The 17,500-nt window shown below is 42.9% G+C and overlaps 1 protein-coding gene across 1 annotated transcript in view; it reads left to right on the forward strand.

The window, feature by feature from the left end:
• The window catches only part of LOC134099151 (FRAS1-related extracellular matrix protein 2-like), a 97,501-nt gene that overhangs the window by 51,518 nt on the left and 28,483 nt on the right, over positions 1 to 17,500 (forward strand). The window contains exon 6 of the mRNA XM_062551942.1: positions 158 to 409. Within this exon, the coding sequence (XP_062407926.1) occupies positions 158 to 409 (252 nt within the window). The remainder of the gene's footprint in view (positions 1 to 157; positions 410 to 17,500) is intronic.

Below are 17,500 nucleotides of genomic sequence, written 5' to 3' on the forward strand. Positions count from 1 at the left end.
GATTTATGAATAATGCCATTGTTGTTATGGCCTACATACACATCCTCTTCAAATATTGAGAGCTCACCAGCATGTAAAGACCACAGCACTGTCCACATTATTATCACTCGGAGACCGTCTCTGATGTCCGGCCCTGCCGTGTCTCTCTTGCGTTCAGCGACCGCCACGGGCACGATGCCGACGACCGTGCTGTCCTACTCCGACTACATCTCGCGGCCGGAGGAGCACAACAGCATGGTGCGCTTCGACAAGGACGAGACGGAGAAGCCGTGCCGCGTGGTCATCATCGACGACTCGCTCTACGAGCCCGAGGAGAGCTTCAACGTCACCCTCAGCATGCCCATGGGCGGGCGCCTGGGCGCCGCGTTCCCCCACGCCCGGGTGACCATCCTGCCCGACATGGATGACGGTAAGGGCCTCTGGGCTTGACCTACGACCTTTGAACTTTGACCCCGGCTGGCCTTTGACCTTGTTTTGACCCTTCCCAGGCTAATAGTAACAAATGCCCGCCCCATGCGGTCAACAACTGTCCGGAGTCTACACAGAGCAGGGTGGGCCACAGGTGGCTGAAATGACCTCATATCAGGATTTCATTCATGCCAAACAAACTGACCACTTAACCGAACAAACTCAACTAATCCAAGTCTGGAAAACAGTGATTTGGTATATGTGGCTCCTGCAGTCCTGTGACTACGAGTCCATAACTGACGTGTAATGTATTTTAGAGGATGCTTACTTATTGATAGTTCAGGGAGGGACACACAGAGGACAGTTAAAGATGAACTTGACCATTGACTTGGGCTTGGGGCTCCGTGTCTGTATTTTAAGCAGCCCTCTATCTGACCTTCAGACACAATAAGAAGGTGATAGGTGGTGAGGAGGTGAGGTGCATCATGGGACAAAGTGTCCAGAGAACAGAGCGATGCAGTTAGCATCTGTCGCTATGTAGGATGTTATGTGTGCCAAAAACTGTTCAGGTGGAATATACTGTAGCATCAGGTAGAACTTATAAGTTTGAAATACATCTTTTTTTGGATACGAATCGTTGTCTGAATGACAAATAGGATATTTAGGCGAGACGCTTCATCCTAAAGCCGGGGGTTATTGTGCTGTCAAGGTCTACTGCAATGCGGGAATGAACCCTGAATTCATATGAGAGATTTGTATTGAAGAAAAATGTGTGTGTTGGAAAAGGGGGTCTTTAAAAAGTGATTTGTGAGGCGTGAAAGCCAAAAGAAAACACCCTCTCTGTTGTATGGGGGTGCACACACACACACACACACGCACACACACACACGTACACACACACAAACACACACACGCACACACTCACGCTCCTCAGGCATAATTTGAATTAGTGTATTATTGTCTAGATGAAGTGGCTGGTGTTGTTGTGTTATGGTTGTTGTTTTTTAATTGTGCTACTGACGGCCTCGTGGGATTTAGAGATTCATTACACGCACATCAGAAAGCACAAAGTTGAAAGGTCTAGTCGATGTTTTCGCACTGTGCAGACATAGACTCTTTGTAAGTAAATGCAAACGGGCTGAAAAGTACAGTATGTGTTTGGCACATTTGAAAGTTTTTATGTGTGTGTGTGTGTGTGTGTGTGTGTGTGTGTGTGTGTGGATACACTCATAGTTGAATGTGTGTGTTCAGGTGTGTGTTTTGTAATGCCTGTGGGGGTAGCCCATATCGCCCATCTCCAGGTTGTGTCTGGAGGTGATTCTCTGGCATATCTCCTCTCCCCATGCCTCTTTGTTTAACACCACCTCCAGGGCTTGCCTCCCTATCTCCCCAGTCATCTCACACACACACACACACACACACACACACACACACACACACATACACACACACACACACACACACACACACACACACTCACACATTCTATCTCTTTCTCTGCCTTTTTTCTCTTTCTCCCTCTCTTCTCCTACACATTATCTATTCCTCTCTCTCTCTCACTCTCTCTCTCTCACTCCTACAAACACGCACAAACTCACATATGCACACACACACACACACAGACACACTCTCTCTTTCTTTGCGTCTTCTCCCTCTCTTTCCCACACATTCTCTGTTCCTCTCTCTCTCTATCTCTCTCTCTCTCTCACACATACACACACACACACACACACACACACTCCCACACATACACACATACACACACACACACACACACACACACACACACACACACACACACACACACCGATTCAAGGTACACTGGAGTTGAAAGAGCCACCATAATCGCTGAATCTTCATTTTTAAAGGCATCAAAATCCCTTTTGAAGAGAGATAATTGGGGTGATGCAATCTCTGGCTTCCCTTCCCCGGCCGATGGAGGAATTAATTGTGCGATAAAAAAAACGCTTCCTTTCGAGGATGTGCGTGTTTATTGTTGTGTCTTATCTGAAGGTAATTGAAGTGGTCAGAGTGGGGCTCGATACGTCCGTCCTTTCTCTCCTGGTGGCCCATCATACCGATCTCACCTCTAAACTCCTCTCAGCCGACAAAACGAAGGAAGAGATAATGGAATGTTCTAGAGTGCCATATTCTTCTCGGCGAACCCCACTTATCTCTCTAAACAGTTCCCCCACTAGGAGCAATTGACCGTGCCCACTTGAACAAGGACCACCCTCCACACTCTAGCATGCCGGCTATATTTGTTTTCATCTTACTGAACGTACACACACACACACACATTCCAGTTTACACTAAACTTCCATGTATATACACAAACACACAATGCTTGTTTTGAAGATGTCTGCTGTAATTTTAGTCATTATCCGCACTCAGAGGGAGGTCACGATGGAATGTAAGCTAACTCCGAGGCGAAGCACAAAAGCATCCGGTTTATTGACCGAGTCTCCACGTTCTGTTCTTTTCTTCGCACTTTTATTGACCGCCTCAACACTCCTCCTTTGTTTAGCTAATGGTCCGTTGAAAAGCAGACCAATCCAAGGCCCACAACCCCTTAGCCTAAAACACCACACAACAGGACTTTGTGAAGGATACCTCGAGAACATAGCACAGAGTCTATCTATTGAGTGATTGATGAATCGATCCTCATTTTACCCTTCCGAGGCTTTGAAAACATCTTGTCCTTACTACGTGTGAGTTTGTTTTTAAGTTGTTTTCCTGTGGGAGCTGACACAAGCAGAGTGCTAAGTGTGTGTGTGTGTGTGTGTGTGTGTGCGTGTGTGTGAGAGAGAGAGAGTACACTCCTGGCCCAACTCCCCGTCTATAGGAGCAGCGTGCCAGGGATGCTTCCTCGTCTTACTTTACTTCAGTGTAACACAAGATTCCGTGCGTGTCCAACTTTGACCCGCCCCACCCCCCCCCCCCCCCCCCCAAAATCCTCCCTCCCGCCGTCCACTTCTGGGTGTCCGGGGACAGCTGTTGGACCGTTGAGCTGATGGGTCGAGGTTTAATGGGGGTGCGAACTCGTGTCTGCGCCGAATACTGCTGACAGCCCCCAAAATACTGCTGAGCGTTTCATGGGGCTCCGTCCGCCTTTCTTGACAAAAGGCAAAACTGAAACACTAGACAGCAGCCACGTCCGGGCCGGAAGGTCAACGGCGGAGAACAGGTTCTTTTAAATATTTGAGGATGTGTTTGCCACCTGTGAACCTCCACTTAGTCCATGGGCCAAAGACCCAAAATATAGCATACCGGTACCATCTGGGTGGGCAAATTCTAGTTGTGATTTTTTTATACCTACACATCCCTAGTTTATGTTTTGATGTGATAGACCTCTGAGATTGGTAGCTTTTTAGTGGTTATCACCTAATGAAGTACACCACCCTCTACAATAAATCGCATTTTAGACACCTGGTGCATATCCTGGTTGAACCCATGGTTAAGATACTTATCAGTGTTGTATAATATTGAGTGTGGTATCATTTTAAAGAGTACATCCTAAGCTTTCATTCAAGCACATTGGTGGAGCCCTCTGATGAACACAGAGATCACTGGAGCTCTTTGAGCTAACAAAAACACAACATTTTCAACCATTTCCGCCTAAACTTTCCACCTTCTTTATGCCCTGTGGCATCAGAGAATATTACAGACACAAAAGACAGAAACTAAAGTACTCTCAGGACTCCAAGGATTCAAAAAATGTATGCTTTACCCATATTTCTCCATTAAGGGATGTAATTTCAGGGCCAAACTAAAAAGGATGACCAAAATAAGAAGCAGGGCCAAAATTCCGCAAATGGAACTCCTTGGCCCCCTTCTGTTTCCTCCCCATATGTATCAATTTTGTATTTTGTATCATATAATATCACTTATGTTAACTGTCATATATTGTTGTGACCTCCACATCATCCCTGTTTCAGGTACGTATCTGTCTATGTCTTATTTTGTAATCTTATATTCCAACACCACCCCAAGGACTTATATGTGTTTACACACTGTGGAAACGTTTGTTGTAATATTATTATGAGTAGAAGAGGCCAATGAGTTGAAAAGAGCAAAATACACTGAAATAGCAGAGGAGGCAGCCCAGCAAGGTTGGAGTGCATGACTAAGGCCTATTGAAATCGGCGCACATGGGTTTGTGGCCAGATCTGCTATTGGCTTTCTTTCTGAATTGGGCATTTGTGGTCGAAGTCTAAGGCAGGTGGTAACCATGTCCCTGGCAGCAGAACAAGCAAGTGAATGGTTGTGGGTTAGGAGGAGTTAGACTTCCTGGGGTGCAAGCTAAGGTAGCTAACTGTCTTATTTGTTTTGTGTTTGTGACGGACTGTTAGGGTTAGGGTTTTCTAGGGCTATGGTTCAGTACGCATCAATGGGACGGACCAACCTAACCAGCCTAGACCATGCCTAGGTTGGTTAAGAGTATTTGGATATTGGATATTGCAATGTGTTATTATGGTGGCAGCATGGAGGGGAGTGTCTCCAGGACGCTGGTTTCACTGTTAAGCCTTCATGAGGTGTCGTGGGCCTAACTTAATGAAACATCGTTGAATGAGGGTGCCCACTTGATAACCCCAATGACATGCTGCATACTGTATACTGCTGTTCGATTGGCCATTTGTCAGCAGTATACTGGTGTGTTTGTGACCATTAGTTGGCAGATTGTTGGTTAGCTTACTAGCTTACTTATATTTTTACCTTGGATTTTGGCACAAGGGATTAAAACAAGTATTAATGTAATTATGGTGTGTCATGAGACTGTGACCAACTAACATGTTTTTTAATATTTCATGATTTGATGTGAAACTGCTATTGAGCTAACTAGCCTGCTTAGAAAAGTGAGAAAAAACATGGGCCTATAGCCTACCTAACCTATTTCATAACATCTGAAAAAAACACAAAGGCCTACCATAAAGTATTTGATATATTTCATGTTCCAATCAATGTAATATTGACCGTAAAGTGTTGTTTAGGAAAGGAAAATATGACATTTGTGTTCATGGCTCCGTCACAAAAAGATCACATTTGAATGAGCAATAATGGACAGATAGTTTGGCATCATCTATACATCACCAAGGGACAGAAGTTATCCTCTGATCTTCATATTTAGAGTTGCCCAAGGTTTTTGCAGAGCGCGCACCTGTTTGCTCTATGACTGATGGCAGTGCCCGAGATCAGATGACAATACTTGGATAATGACAATTTGGATAATGTAGGCAGAAATATAAAGATAGATAGCCTAAAGGTAGGCCTATATCAAACTATAAAGGGCAATGTTTAGGGCACTGGAAAGGGCACTGGAAAACAAATGCAGAAGGACGTGCAGAAGGAATGAAGAATGACCGGCAAACTACTTCTATACTATACTTCACTTTAGCAAAAACATAGCCTAAACATAGCCTATCCCAAAAGAGACGTTAGGCCTACATGACATATCATGCTTATAATTTAGTACGCTTTAGGCTATGTCAGCAATTTATGACCCTGGGTCATATTGGAAACGTACTGTACCTTAACATAGGCCTAGAGGTCTTTCCTTCATAAGGTAGCCTACTATTTTCTATTAAGTAAATCTACCAAATGTATCACACATTGCATACCACATTACTGCAAGCAGAAGAAATGACAATGGACATGGATGCATAGAATCTCATTCCAGAATGCGCTGCTTGGAAAATCATAATTAGAAACTATTAGAAATGACAGCGCATAAATGTAAGCTAGTTAATATCAGATGGCATAGGCTAGGCCTACACATGTTTTTTTGTGTGTACGTTTGTTTTTTTCTGAATCACACATACGATAATTCCAGAGATGATCTAAGATCAAATGAACTTCTACTTAACATTTTTATTAATGAGGCCCCTGGCGCAGAGGTCAGTTGCATCTGAGGGTTTAGCAGCATCAGGAGGGTGAAGAAGATGGTTGATGATGGAGAAGAGCAATTTGGGTTGGTTTTGATGGTTATTGATGAGTGTGGAGTAATATCTTGTTTTTGCCTGAGAGAGGGCTTCTTTGTAGTTTGTGACGTGTTCTTTAAATGTTTCACGATGGACAGTGAGGTTGGATCTTCTGTATCGTCTCTCGAGCCTACACCCTGTGGTCTTCATCCTGCGGTGCTCAAGGATGAACCAGGGGAAAGGACCAGAGAAAGACACTAACATGTGGTGAGAGGTGCTACAAAGTCCTGAGAGAGAGGGCATGGTTGTAGTGTTCAACTAAGGGTAAGGGTGGTGGGTGACGAGATGAGTCGCTATGGAGTCAGATAGCGTCGAAGTAGATTAGGGGCCGTGTGGACCCAGACAACGTGAAGTGAACACATTCAAAGGAGGTCATATTGACTTTGACCAGGATGTGAGCACGATGCATAACATTAAGCCCGCCACCATGGCCAAGGCTGTGAGGCTTCAGGATATAGCCATAACCTGGGGAGTGGCTTGGTTGAGAGTTATGAACTCTGTGTGTTTCTCCTGTGAGAGTTAGAATTATGAATTAAGAGCTACTGTACAGTATATGTATTAGTTAGCAGGGAATGCTGATATGCTAAATTATTTAACACAGCGTACGTGTTAAGTGCTGTCCAATCTTTAAGAATTACTTCATCTGATATTGATCATGCATATGGCAAAGGAAGACATGAGATTGTTGGTCTTTGTATGGAATTGTATGGAATTGTATGGAATTTTGAAATTGGAACCTGACGTGGAGATACTTTTCCATGTCAAAGATGGGGGTTTTTTTTATAGTAAATCTGAGCGTTGCCATGGATTTGAGCTTACGCAGTCTAAGATCAAATCTGTGTGTAAGAACATTTTACAAATGAGGCCCCAGGTTCCTGGATTTCTTCCAGCAGAAAGTGGACACCATCCATGGGCAGCTCCAGTCTCCTGGGCTCTGCCCCACACTGCCCCAACAGGATTCTTACCACTCAGCTGCCGGCTCACCTCAGTGCTGCCTATCCGCCTTCTCTCCACTCGATGCCGACCGAGTAAAAAAAACTGGTCACCTCAGCCAAGACCTCAACTGCAGCCTTGACCTAATGTCCACCACCCTGATCAAGACCTGTCTTCCCATGCTCTGTCATCTAGTGGAAAACATCATAAATGCATCTCTGGTGTGGTACCATCCAGCTTCATCACCTTTCTGAGCTCATCGGCCTTAGTGGTACAGCACTGTCCTGGTTCCAGTCCTACTTCACAGACCGGAAACAATTTATCACTCTCAATGGCTCCAACTCTGATCTAGCACCCGCTACTCCTAGGTCATATTATCCGTAACCATGAACTCAGCTTCCACTGCTATACCGATGACACTTTATATCAGCACAAACTCCTTATGCCAGCTCCCACCCACAGAACTTGTAAACTGCCTGCAGGAACTCAAATCATGGATGACCACAAACTTACTCAAACTCAACAGTAATAGGACAGAGCTCATGGTGGCAGACCCTGCACCACTGCTCAGGAAAGTTGGAGACCTGGCCCTGGTTGTGGAAGGCTGATCCATTTCCCCATCTCCTGAGGTGTCATCCTTCCAGTCCCACATCAACATCACCAAGTCCGCCTTCTACCACCTCAGAAACATCTCACAACTTTGGCCTTCACTCACACATTCAGTAACACCCATCCATGCCTTAATCACCTCCTGTCTGGACTACTGCAATGGTATTCTGACTGGACTGCCCACCAAGGCCCTTAGCAGAGTATGAGTATACGTAACTGTCCATAACTCAGTACTGTGTTTGGTTTTCGTCAAACATAGCGCCTGGAGTTCAGTGCAAAAAGTTAAATCTTAGTCTCATCTGCCATAAAGCCTTTTCTACATGGTAGCAGAATATTCCAGTGTATATTGCACTAATCTCCAAGCGCTATGTTTGGCGAAAACCAAACGCAGTACACTGCCCCAAAACACACCATACCTACTGTGAAGCATGGTGGGGGCAACATTATGCTGTGGGGATGTTTCTCTTCAGCGGTTCTGGGCAATTGGTCAAGATAAAAGGGAAAATGGATGCTGTCAAGTACAACCAAATTCTTGAAGAAAACCTGTGTCCCTCTGCTAGACAACTGAAGATGGGCAGGTCATTCACCTTCCAACACAACAATGATCCTAAACATACTGCCAAAATAACAAAGCAGTGGCTTAAGGATGGGAAGTTGAATGTCCTTGATTGGCCAAGTCAAAGCCCTGACTTAAATCCTGTAGAAAATCTGTGGACTGACTTGAAGACAGCAGTCCATCGCCATTCCCCACAGAATTTGACTGAATTTGAGCAATTCTGCAAGGAAGATTGGGCAAATATTCCCCAATCTAGGGGTGCAAAGCTAATAGAGACATATCTAAACAGATTGATGGCTGTAATCAAAGTAAAAGGAAGCTCTACAAAGTATTAAATCAGGGATATGCTGACTTTTCCAACCCTGTTACTCTAGTTTTTCATTTTTTTTTAAAATTAATTTTCAGAACTGTTGCCTTTTTTCATTATTTTGATGTTTGATGCTAAATTTGTAAATAAAAATGGGCTTTGATTTCAGGCTGTAAGACAAATAAAGTAACTATTTCAAAGGGGTATGATGATTTTCTAAAGGCATTGTATGTACTGTAGCACCTACATGTATGTACACCGAACTTTCCAGTTATACACACATACAGCTATTACAGAGGAATTTGTTAGTTAATCATTCCTGGCCTGATTTATGGGACATTTTAATAATACAAATAATAATATTTTTTTACTATGGACAGTATATTTTGATTTCCTAGGTAATGAAAGCAGATATCCTGAAATCCCCCTGTAATTTTAATCTTGTTTGTAAACAAAATGATTGTGCGCCTGACTTTATCATATGTTCAAATCTATCTACTGGAAATATATGCAAAATCATGCATATTTAATGAGGCAACTCCTCATTTGCATAATTAAACATACACATTTTAAAAACTTGCAATACTTGTTTTTCATACTTGTGTAAGTAATCAACTGAGGAAGTTTCATGGTGATATTATTTTAAAATTTTACCCTATTCACCTGTAGTGTCTCACTTTAAATCCCGAATATGGGGGAATGTGGTAAAAGAAAACTAGCAGACAGGTGGGGAAATGCACTGTATGTTGTCACAGAGAAGAATTGTGACATTCATGTGTACAAGATCCACAACTCTTCTACTGGCCATGAAAAGATTGTGAAGGAGAGGAAACAGAAGGGGGCCAAGGAGTTCCATTTGCGGAATTTTGGCCCTGCTTCTTATTTTGGTCATCCTTTTTAGTTTGGCCCTGAAATTACATCCCTTAATGGAGTAGTATGGGTAAAGCATACATTTTTTGAATCCTTGGAGTCCTGAGAGTACTTTAGTTTCTGTCTTTTGTGTCTGTAATATTCTCTGATGCCACAGGGCATAAAGAAAGTGTATAGTTTAGGCGGAAATGGTTGAAAATGTTGTGTTTTTGTTAGCTCAAAGAGCTCCAGTGATCTCTGTGTTCATCAGAGGGCTCCACCAATGTGCTTGAATGAAAGCTTAGGATGTACTCTTTAAAATGATACCACACTCAATATTATACAACACTGATAAGTATCTTAACCATGGGTTCAACCAGGATATGCACCAAGTGTCTAAAATGTGATTTAATGTAGAGGGTGGTGTACTTCATTAGGTGATAATCACTAAAAAGCTACCAATCTCAGAGGTCTATCACATCAAAACATAAACTAGGGATGTGTAGGTATAAAAAAATCACAACTAGAATTTGCCCACCCAGATGGTACCGGTAGCCGGTCTGGCCCATGGACTAGTCCATGGGCCAAAGACCCAAAATATAGCATACCGGTACCATCTGGGTGGGCAAATTCTAGTTGTGATTTTTTTATACCTACACATCCCTAGTTTATGTTTTGATGTGATAGACCTCTGAGATTGGTAGCTTTTTAGTGGTTATCACCTAATGAAGTACACCACCCTCTACAATAAATCGCATTTTAGACACCTGGTGCATATCCTGGTTGAACCCATGGTTAAGATACTTATCAGTGTTGTATAATATTGAGTGTGGTATCATTTTAAAGAGTACATCCTAAGCTTTCATTCAAGCACATTGGTGGAGCCCTCTGATGAACACAGAGATCACTGGAGCTCTTTGAGCTAACAAAAACACAACATTTTCAACCATTTCCGCCTAAACTTTCCACCTTCTTTATGCCCTGTGGCATCAGAGAATATTACAGACACAAAAGACAGAAACTAAAGTACTCTCAGGACTCCAAGGATTCAAAAAATGTATGCTTTACCCATATTTCTCCATTAAGGGATGTAATTTCAGGGCCAAACTAAAAAGGATGACCAAAATAAGAAGCAGGGCCAAAATTCCGCAAATGGAACTCCTTGGCCCCCTTCTGTTTCCTCCCCATATGTATCAATTTTGTATTTTGTATCATATAATATCACTTATGTTAACTGTCATATATTGTTGTGACCTCCACATCATCCCTGTTTCAGGTACGTATCTGTCTATGTCTTATTTTGTAATCTTATATTCCAACACCACCCCAAGGACTTATATGTGTTTACACACTGTGGAAACGTTTGTTGTAATATTATTATGAGTAGAAGAGGCCAATGAGTTGAAAAGAGCAAAATACACTGAAATAGCAGAGGAGGCAGCCCAGCAAGGTTGGAGTGCATGACTAAGGCCTATTGAAATCGGCGCACATGGGTTTGTGGCCAGATCTGCTATTGGCTTTCTTTCTGAATTGGGCATTTGTGGTCGAAGTCTAAGGCAGGTGGTAACCATGTCCCTGGCAGCAGAACAAGCAAGTGAATGGTTGTGGGTTAGGAGGAGTTAGACTTCCTGGGGTGCAAGCTAAGGTAGCTAACTGTCTTATTTGTTTTGTGTTTGTGACGGACTGTTAGGGTTAGGGTTTTCTAGGGCTATGGTTCAGTACGCATCAATGGGACGGACCAACCTAACCAGCCTAGACCATGCCTAGGTTGGTTAAGAGTATTTGGATATTGGATATTGCAATGTGTTATTATGGTGGCAGCATGGAGGGGAGTGTCTCCAGGACGCTGGTTTCACTGTTAAGCCTTCATGAGGTGTCGTGGGCCTAACTTAATGAAACATCGTTGAATGAGGGTGCCCACTTGATAACCCCAATGACATGCTGCATACTGTATACTGCTGTTCGATTGGCCATTTGTCAGCAGTATACTGGTGTGTTTGTGACCATTAGTTGGCAGATTGTTGGTTAGCTTACTAGCTTACTTATATTTTTACCTTGGATTTTGGCACAAGGGATTAAAACAAGTATTAATGTAATTATGGTGTGTCATGAGACTGTGACCAACTAACATGTTTTTTAATATTTCATGATTTGATGTGAAACTGCTATTGAGCTAACTAGCCTGCTTAGAAAAGTGAGAAAAAACATGGGCCTATAGCCTACCTAACCTATTTCATAACATCTGAAAAAAACACAAAGGCCTACCATAAAGTATTTGATATATTTCATGTTCCAATCAATGTAATATTGACCGTAAAGTGTTGTTTAGGAAAGGAAAATATGACATTTGTGTTCATGGCTCCGTCACAAAAAGATCACATTTGAATGAGCAATAATGGACAGATAGTTTGGCATCATCTATACATCACCAAGGGACAGAAGTTATCCTCTGATCTTCATATTTAGAGTTGCCCAAGGTTTTTGCAGAGCGCGCACCTGTTTGCTCTATGACTGATGGCAGTGCCCGAGATCAGATGACAATACTTGGATAATGACAATTTGGATAATGTAGGCAGAAATATAAAGATAGATAGCCTAAAGGTAGGCCTATATCAAACTATAAAGGGCAATGTTTAGGGCACTGGAAAGGGCACTGGAAAACAAATGCAGAAGGACGTGCAGAAGGAATGAAGAATGACCGGCAAACTACTTCTATACTATACTTCACTTTAGCAAAAACATAGCCTAAACATAGCCTATCCCAAAAGAGACGTTAGGCCTACATGACATATCATGCTTATAATTTAGTACGCTTTAGGCTATGTCAGCAATTTATGACCCTGGGTCATATTGGAAACGTACTGTACCTTAACATAGGCCTAGAGGTCTTTCCTTCATAAGGTAGCCTACTATTTTCTATTAAGTAAATCTACCAAATGTATCACACATTGCATACCACATTACTGCAAGCAGAAGAAATGACAATGGACATGGATGCATAGAATCTCATTCCAGAATGCGCTGCTTGGAAAATCATAATTAGAAACTATTAGAAATGACAGCGCATAAATGTAAGCTAGTTAATATCAGATGGCATAGGCTAGGCCTACACATGTTTTTTTGTGTGTACGTTTGTTTTTTTCTGAATCACACATACGATAATTCCAGAGATGATCTAAGATCAAATGAACTTCTACTTAACATTTTTATTAATGAGGCCCCTGGCGCAGAGGTCAGTTGCATCTGAGGGTTTAGCAGCATCAGGAGGGTGAAGAAGATGGTTGATGATGGAGAAGAGCAATTTGGGTTGGTTTTGATGGTTATTGATGAGTGTGGAGTAATATCTTGTTTTTGCCTGAGAGAGGGCTTCTTTGTAGTTTGTGACGTGTTCTTTAAATGTTTCACGATGGACAGTGAGGTTGGATCTTCTGTATCGTCTCTCGAGCCTACACCCTGTGGTCTTCATCCTGCGGTGCTCAAGGATGAACCAGGGGAAAGGACCAGAGAAAGACACTAACATGTGGTGAGAGGTGCTACAAAGTCCTGAGAGAGAGGGCATGGTTGTAGTGTTCAACTAAGGGTAAGGGTGGTGGGTGACGAGATGAGTCGCTATGGAGTCAGATAGCGTCGAAGTAGATTAGGGGCCGTGTGGACCCAGACAACGTGAAGTGAACACATTCAAAGGAGGTCATATTGACTTTGACCAGGATGTGAGCACGATGCATAACATTAAGCCCGCCACCATGGCCAAGGCTGTGAGGCTTCAGGATATAGCCATAACCTGGGGAGTGGCTTGGTTGAGAGTTATGAACTCTGTGTGTTTCTCCTGTGAGAGTTAGAATTATGAATTAAGAGCTACTGTACAGTATATGTATTAGTTAGCAGGGAATGCTGATATGCTAAATTATTTAACACAGCGTACGTGTTAAGTGCTGTCCAATCTTTAAGAATTACTTCATCTGATATTGATCATGCATATGGCAAAGGAAGACATGAGATTGTTGGTCTTTGTATGGAATTGTATGGAATTGTATGGAATTTTGAAATTGGAACCTGACGTGGAGATACTTTTCCATGTCAAAGATGGGGGTTTTTTTTATAGTAAATCTGAGCGTTGCCATGGATTTGAGCTTACGCAGTCTAAGATCAAATCTGTGTGTAAGAACATTTTACAAATGAGGCCCCAGGTTCCTGGATTTCTTCCAGCAGAAAGTGGACACCATCCATGGGCAGCTCCAGTCTCCTGGGCTCTGCCCCACACTGCCCCAACAGGATTCTTACCACTCAGCTGCCGGCTCACCTCAGTGCTGCCTATCCGCCTTCTCTCCACTCGATGCCGACCGAGTAAAAAAAACTGGTCACCTCAGCCAAGACCTCAACTGCAGCCTTGACCTAATGTCCACCACCCTGATCAAGACCTGTCTTCCCATGCTCTGTCATCTAGTGGAAAACATCATAAATGCATCTCTGGTGTGGTACCATCCAGCTTCATCACCTTTCTGAGCTCATCGGCCTTAGTGGTACAGCACTGTCCTGGTTCCAGTCCTACTTCACAGACCGGAAACAATTTATCACTCTCAATGGCTCCAACTCTGATCTAGCACCCGCTACTCCTAGGTCATATTATCCGTAACCATGAACTCAGCTTCCACTGCTATACCGATGACACTTTATATCAGCACAAACTCCTTATGCCAGCTCCCACCCACAGAACTTGTAAACTGCCTGCAGGAACTCAAATCATGGATGACCACAAACTTACTCAAACTCAACAGTAATAGGACAGAGCTCATGGTGGCAGACCCTGCACCACTGCTCAGGAAAGTTGGAGACCTGGCCCTGGTTGTGGAAGGCTGATCCATTTCCCCATCTCCTGAGGTGTCATCCTTCCAGTCCCACATCAACATCACCAAGTCCGCCTTCTACCACCTCAGAAACATCTCACAACTTTGGCCTTCACTCACACATTCAGTAACACCCATCCATGCCTTAATCACCTCCTGTCTGGACTACTGCAATGGTATTCTGACTGGACTGCCCACCAAGGCCCTTAGCAGAGTATGAGTATACGTAACTGTCCATAACTCAGTACTGTGTTTGGTTTTCGTCAAACATAGCGCCTGGAGTTCAGTGCAAAAAGTTAAATCTTAGTCTCATCTGCCATAAAGCCTTTTCTACATGGTAGCAGAATATTCCAGTGTATATTGCACTAATCTCCAAGCGCTATGTTTGGCGAAAACCAAACGCAGTACACTGCCCCAAAACACACCATACCTACTGTGAAGCATGGTGGGGGCAACATTATGCTGTGGGGATGTTTCTCTTCAGCGGTTCTGGGCAATTGGTCAAGATAAAAGGGAAAATGGATGCTGTCAAGTACAACCAAATTCTTGAAGAAAACCTGTGTCCCTCTGCTAGACAACTGAAGATGGGCAGGTCATTCACCTTCCAACACAACAATGATCCTAAACATACTGCCAAAATAACAAAGCAGTGGCTTAAGGATGGGAAGTTGAATGTCCTTGATTGGCCAAGTCAAAGCCCTGACTTAAATCCTGTAGAAAATCTGTGGACTGACTTGAAGACAGCAGTCCATCGCCATTCCCCACAGAATTTGACTGAATTTGAGCAATTCTGCAAGGAAGATTGGGCAAATATTCCCCAATCTAGGGGTGCAAAGCTAATAGAGACATATCTAAACAGATTGATGGCTGTAATCAAAGTAAAAGGAAGCTCTACAAAGTATTAAATCAGGGATATGCTGACTTTTCCAACCCTGTTACTCTAGTTTTTCATTTTTTTTTAAAATTAATTTTCAGAACTGTTGCCTTTTTTCATTATTTTGATGTTTGATGCTAAATTTGTAAATAAAAATGGGCTTTGATTTCAGGCTGTAAGACAAATAAAGTAACTATTTCAAAGGGGTATGATGATTTTCTAAAGGCATTGTATGTACTGTAGCACCTACATGTATGTACACCGAACTTTCCAGTTATACACACATACAGCTATTACAGAGGAATTTGTTAGTTAATCATTCCTGGCCTGATTTATGGGACATTTTAATAATACAAATAATAATATTTTTTTACTATGGACAGTATATTTTGATTTCCTAGGTAATGAAAGCAGATATCCTGAAATCCCCCTGTAATTTTAATCTTGTTTGTAAACAAAATGATTGTGCGCCTGACTTTATCATATGTTCAAATCTATCTACTGGAAATATATGCAAAATCATGCATATTTAATGAGGCAACTCCTCATTTGCATAATTAAACATACACATTTTAAAAACTTGCAATACTTGTTTTTCATACTTGTGTAAGTAATCAACTGAGGAAGTTTCATGGTGATATTATTTTAAAATTTTACCCTATTCACCTGTAGTGTCTCACTTTAAATCCCGAATATGGGGGAATGTGGTAAAAGAAAACTAGCAGACAGGTGGGGAAATGCACTGTATGTTGTCACAGAGAAGAATTGTGACATTCATGTGTACAAGATCCACAACTCTTCTACTGGCCATGAAAAGATTGTGAAGGAGAGGAAACAGAAGGGGGCCAAGGAGTTCCATTTGCGGAATTTTGGCCCTGCTTCTTATTTTGGTCATCCTTTTTAGTTTGGCCCTGAAATTACATCCCTTAATGGAGTAGTATGGGTAAAGCATACATTTTTTGAATCCTTGGAGTCCTGAGAGTACTTTAGTTTCTGTCTTTTGTGTCTGTAATATTCTCTGATGCCACAGGGCATAAAGAAAGTGTATAGTTTAGGCGGAAATGGTTGAAAATGTTGTGTTTTTGTTAGCTCAAAGAGCTCCAGTGATCTCTGTGTTCATCAGAGGGCTCCACCAATGTGCTTGAATGAAAGCTTAGGATGTACTCTTTAAAATGATACCACACTCAATATTATACAACACTGATAAGTATCTTAACCATGGGTTCAACCAGGATATGCACCAAGTGTCTAAAATGTGATTTAATGTAGAGGGTGGTGTACTTCATTAGGTGATAATCACTAAAAAGCTACCAATCTCAGAGGTCTATCACATCAAAACATAAACTAGGGATGTGTAGGTATAAAAAAATCACAACTAGAATTTGCCCACCCAGATGGTACCGGTAGCCGGTCTGGCCCATGGACTAACTGTTTATAGACCTCGGCCGCCATGGTGAAGGCTGAAGGGTTTTGTTTACTCTCTTAACCCCGGAGTGCAAACCTCAATGCCAGTCATTGGGTGAGCTGAATGCCAAGTCAGAAATTAACATGGCTGTCGGATGTGCCTCTAATTAGAATGCTCGGGCTGAACAGAGAATATATGACTTGCAAGCTCGTGTTTTTGTCTTGTGTTTTATGTGCGGATCTTCAAGGCTCATAAACGCATAGCGCTGGCCGAGTCCAGCTTAGCGGAGGCCTTATAAATGAGCTCAGGACTTAGCAGGAGGTCCGGGCTTCCTCTGTGCTGAGAGAGGAGAGTAAATTGGGCAGGGATTATGTGCCGGTCCCCCCCTCGCACCCTCCCCACTACAATTAGACACTTGAGAGTCCATTTTGGACCGGGGTCACGCCGGAACAAAGCGCCGGGGTCAAGAGTGTAATGCCCCCGCCGCTAACCTTTCCAGTCTGACACTCCTGCGCACATTCACAAACGCCACAGCCACCCCTTCTCTCCCATACCCACGAGGGGAGGGAGAGGGGAGGCAGGGCTGGGGAAGGCTGAAGTGGTAGAGGCTCCATATCCTCAGTTCTTTTTATGTGTGTGTGTGTGTGTGTGTGTGTGTGTGTGTGTGTGTGTGTCTATTGTGTGAGTGTTGAGGTATGCATAAGACACAACCCTTCCCCACACACACCCACCCTTTC

This window comes from Sardina pilchardus, chromosome 13, assembly GCF_963854185.1.
Source record: "Sardina pilchardus chromosome 13, fSarPil1.1, whole genome shotgun sequence".
Lineage (NCBI taxonomy): Eukaryota > Metazoa > Chordata > Actinopteri > Clupeiformes > Clupeidae > Sardina > Sardina pilchardus.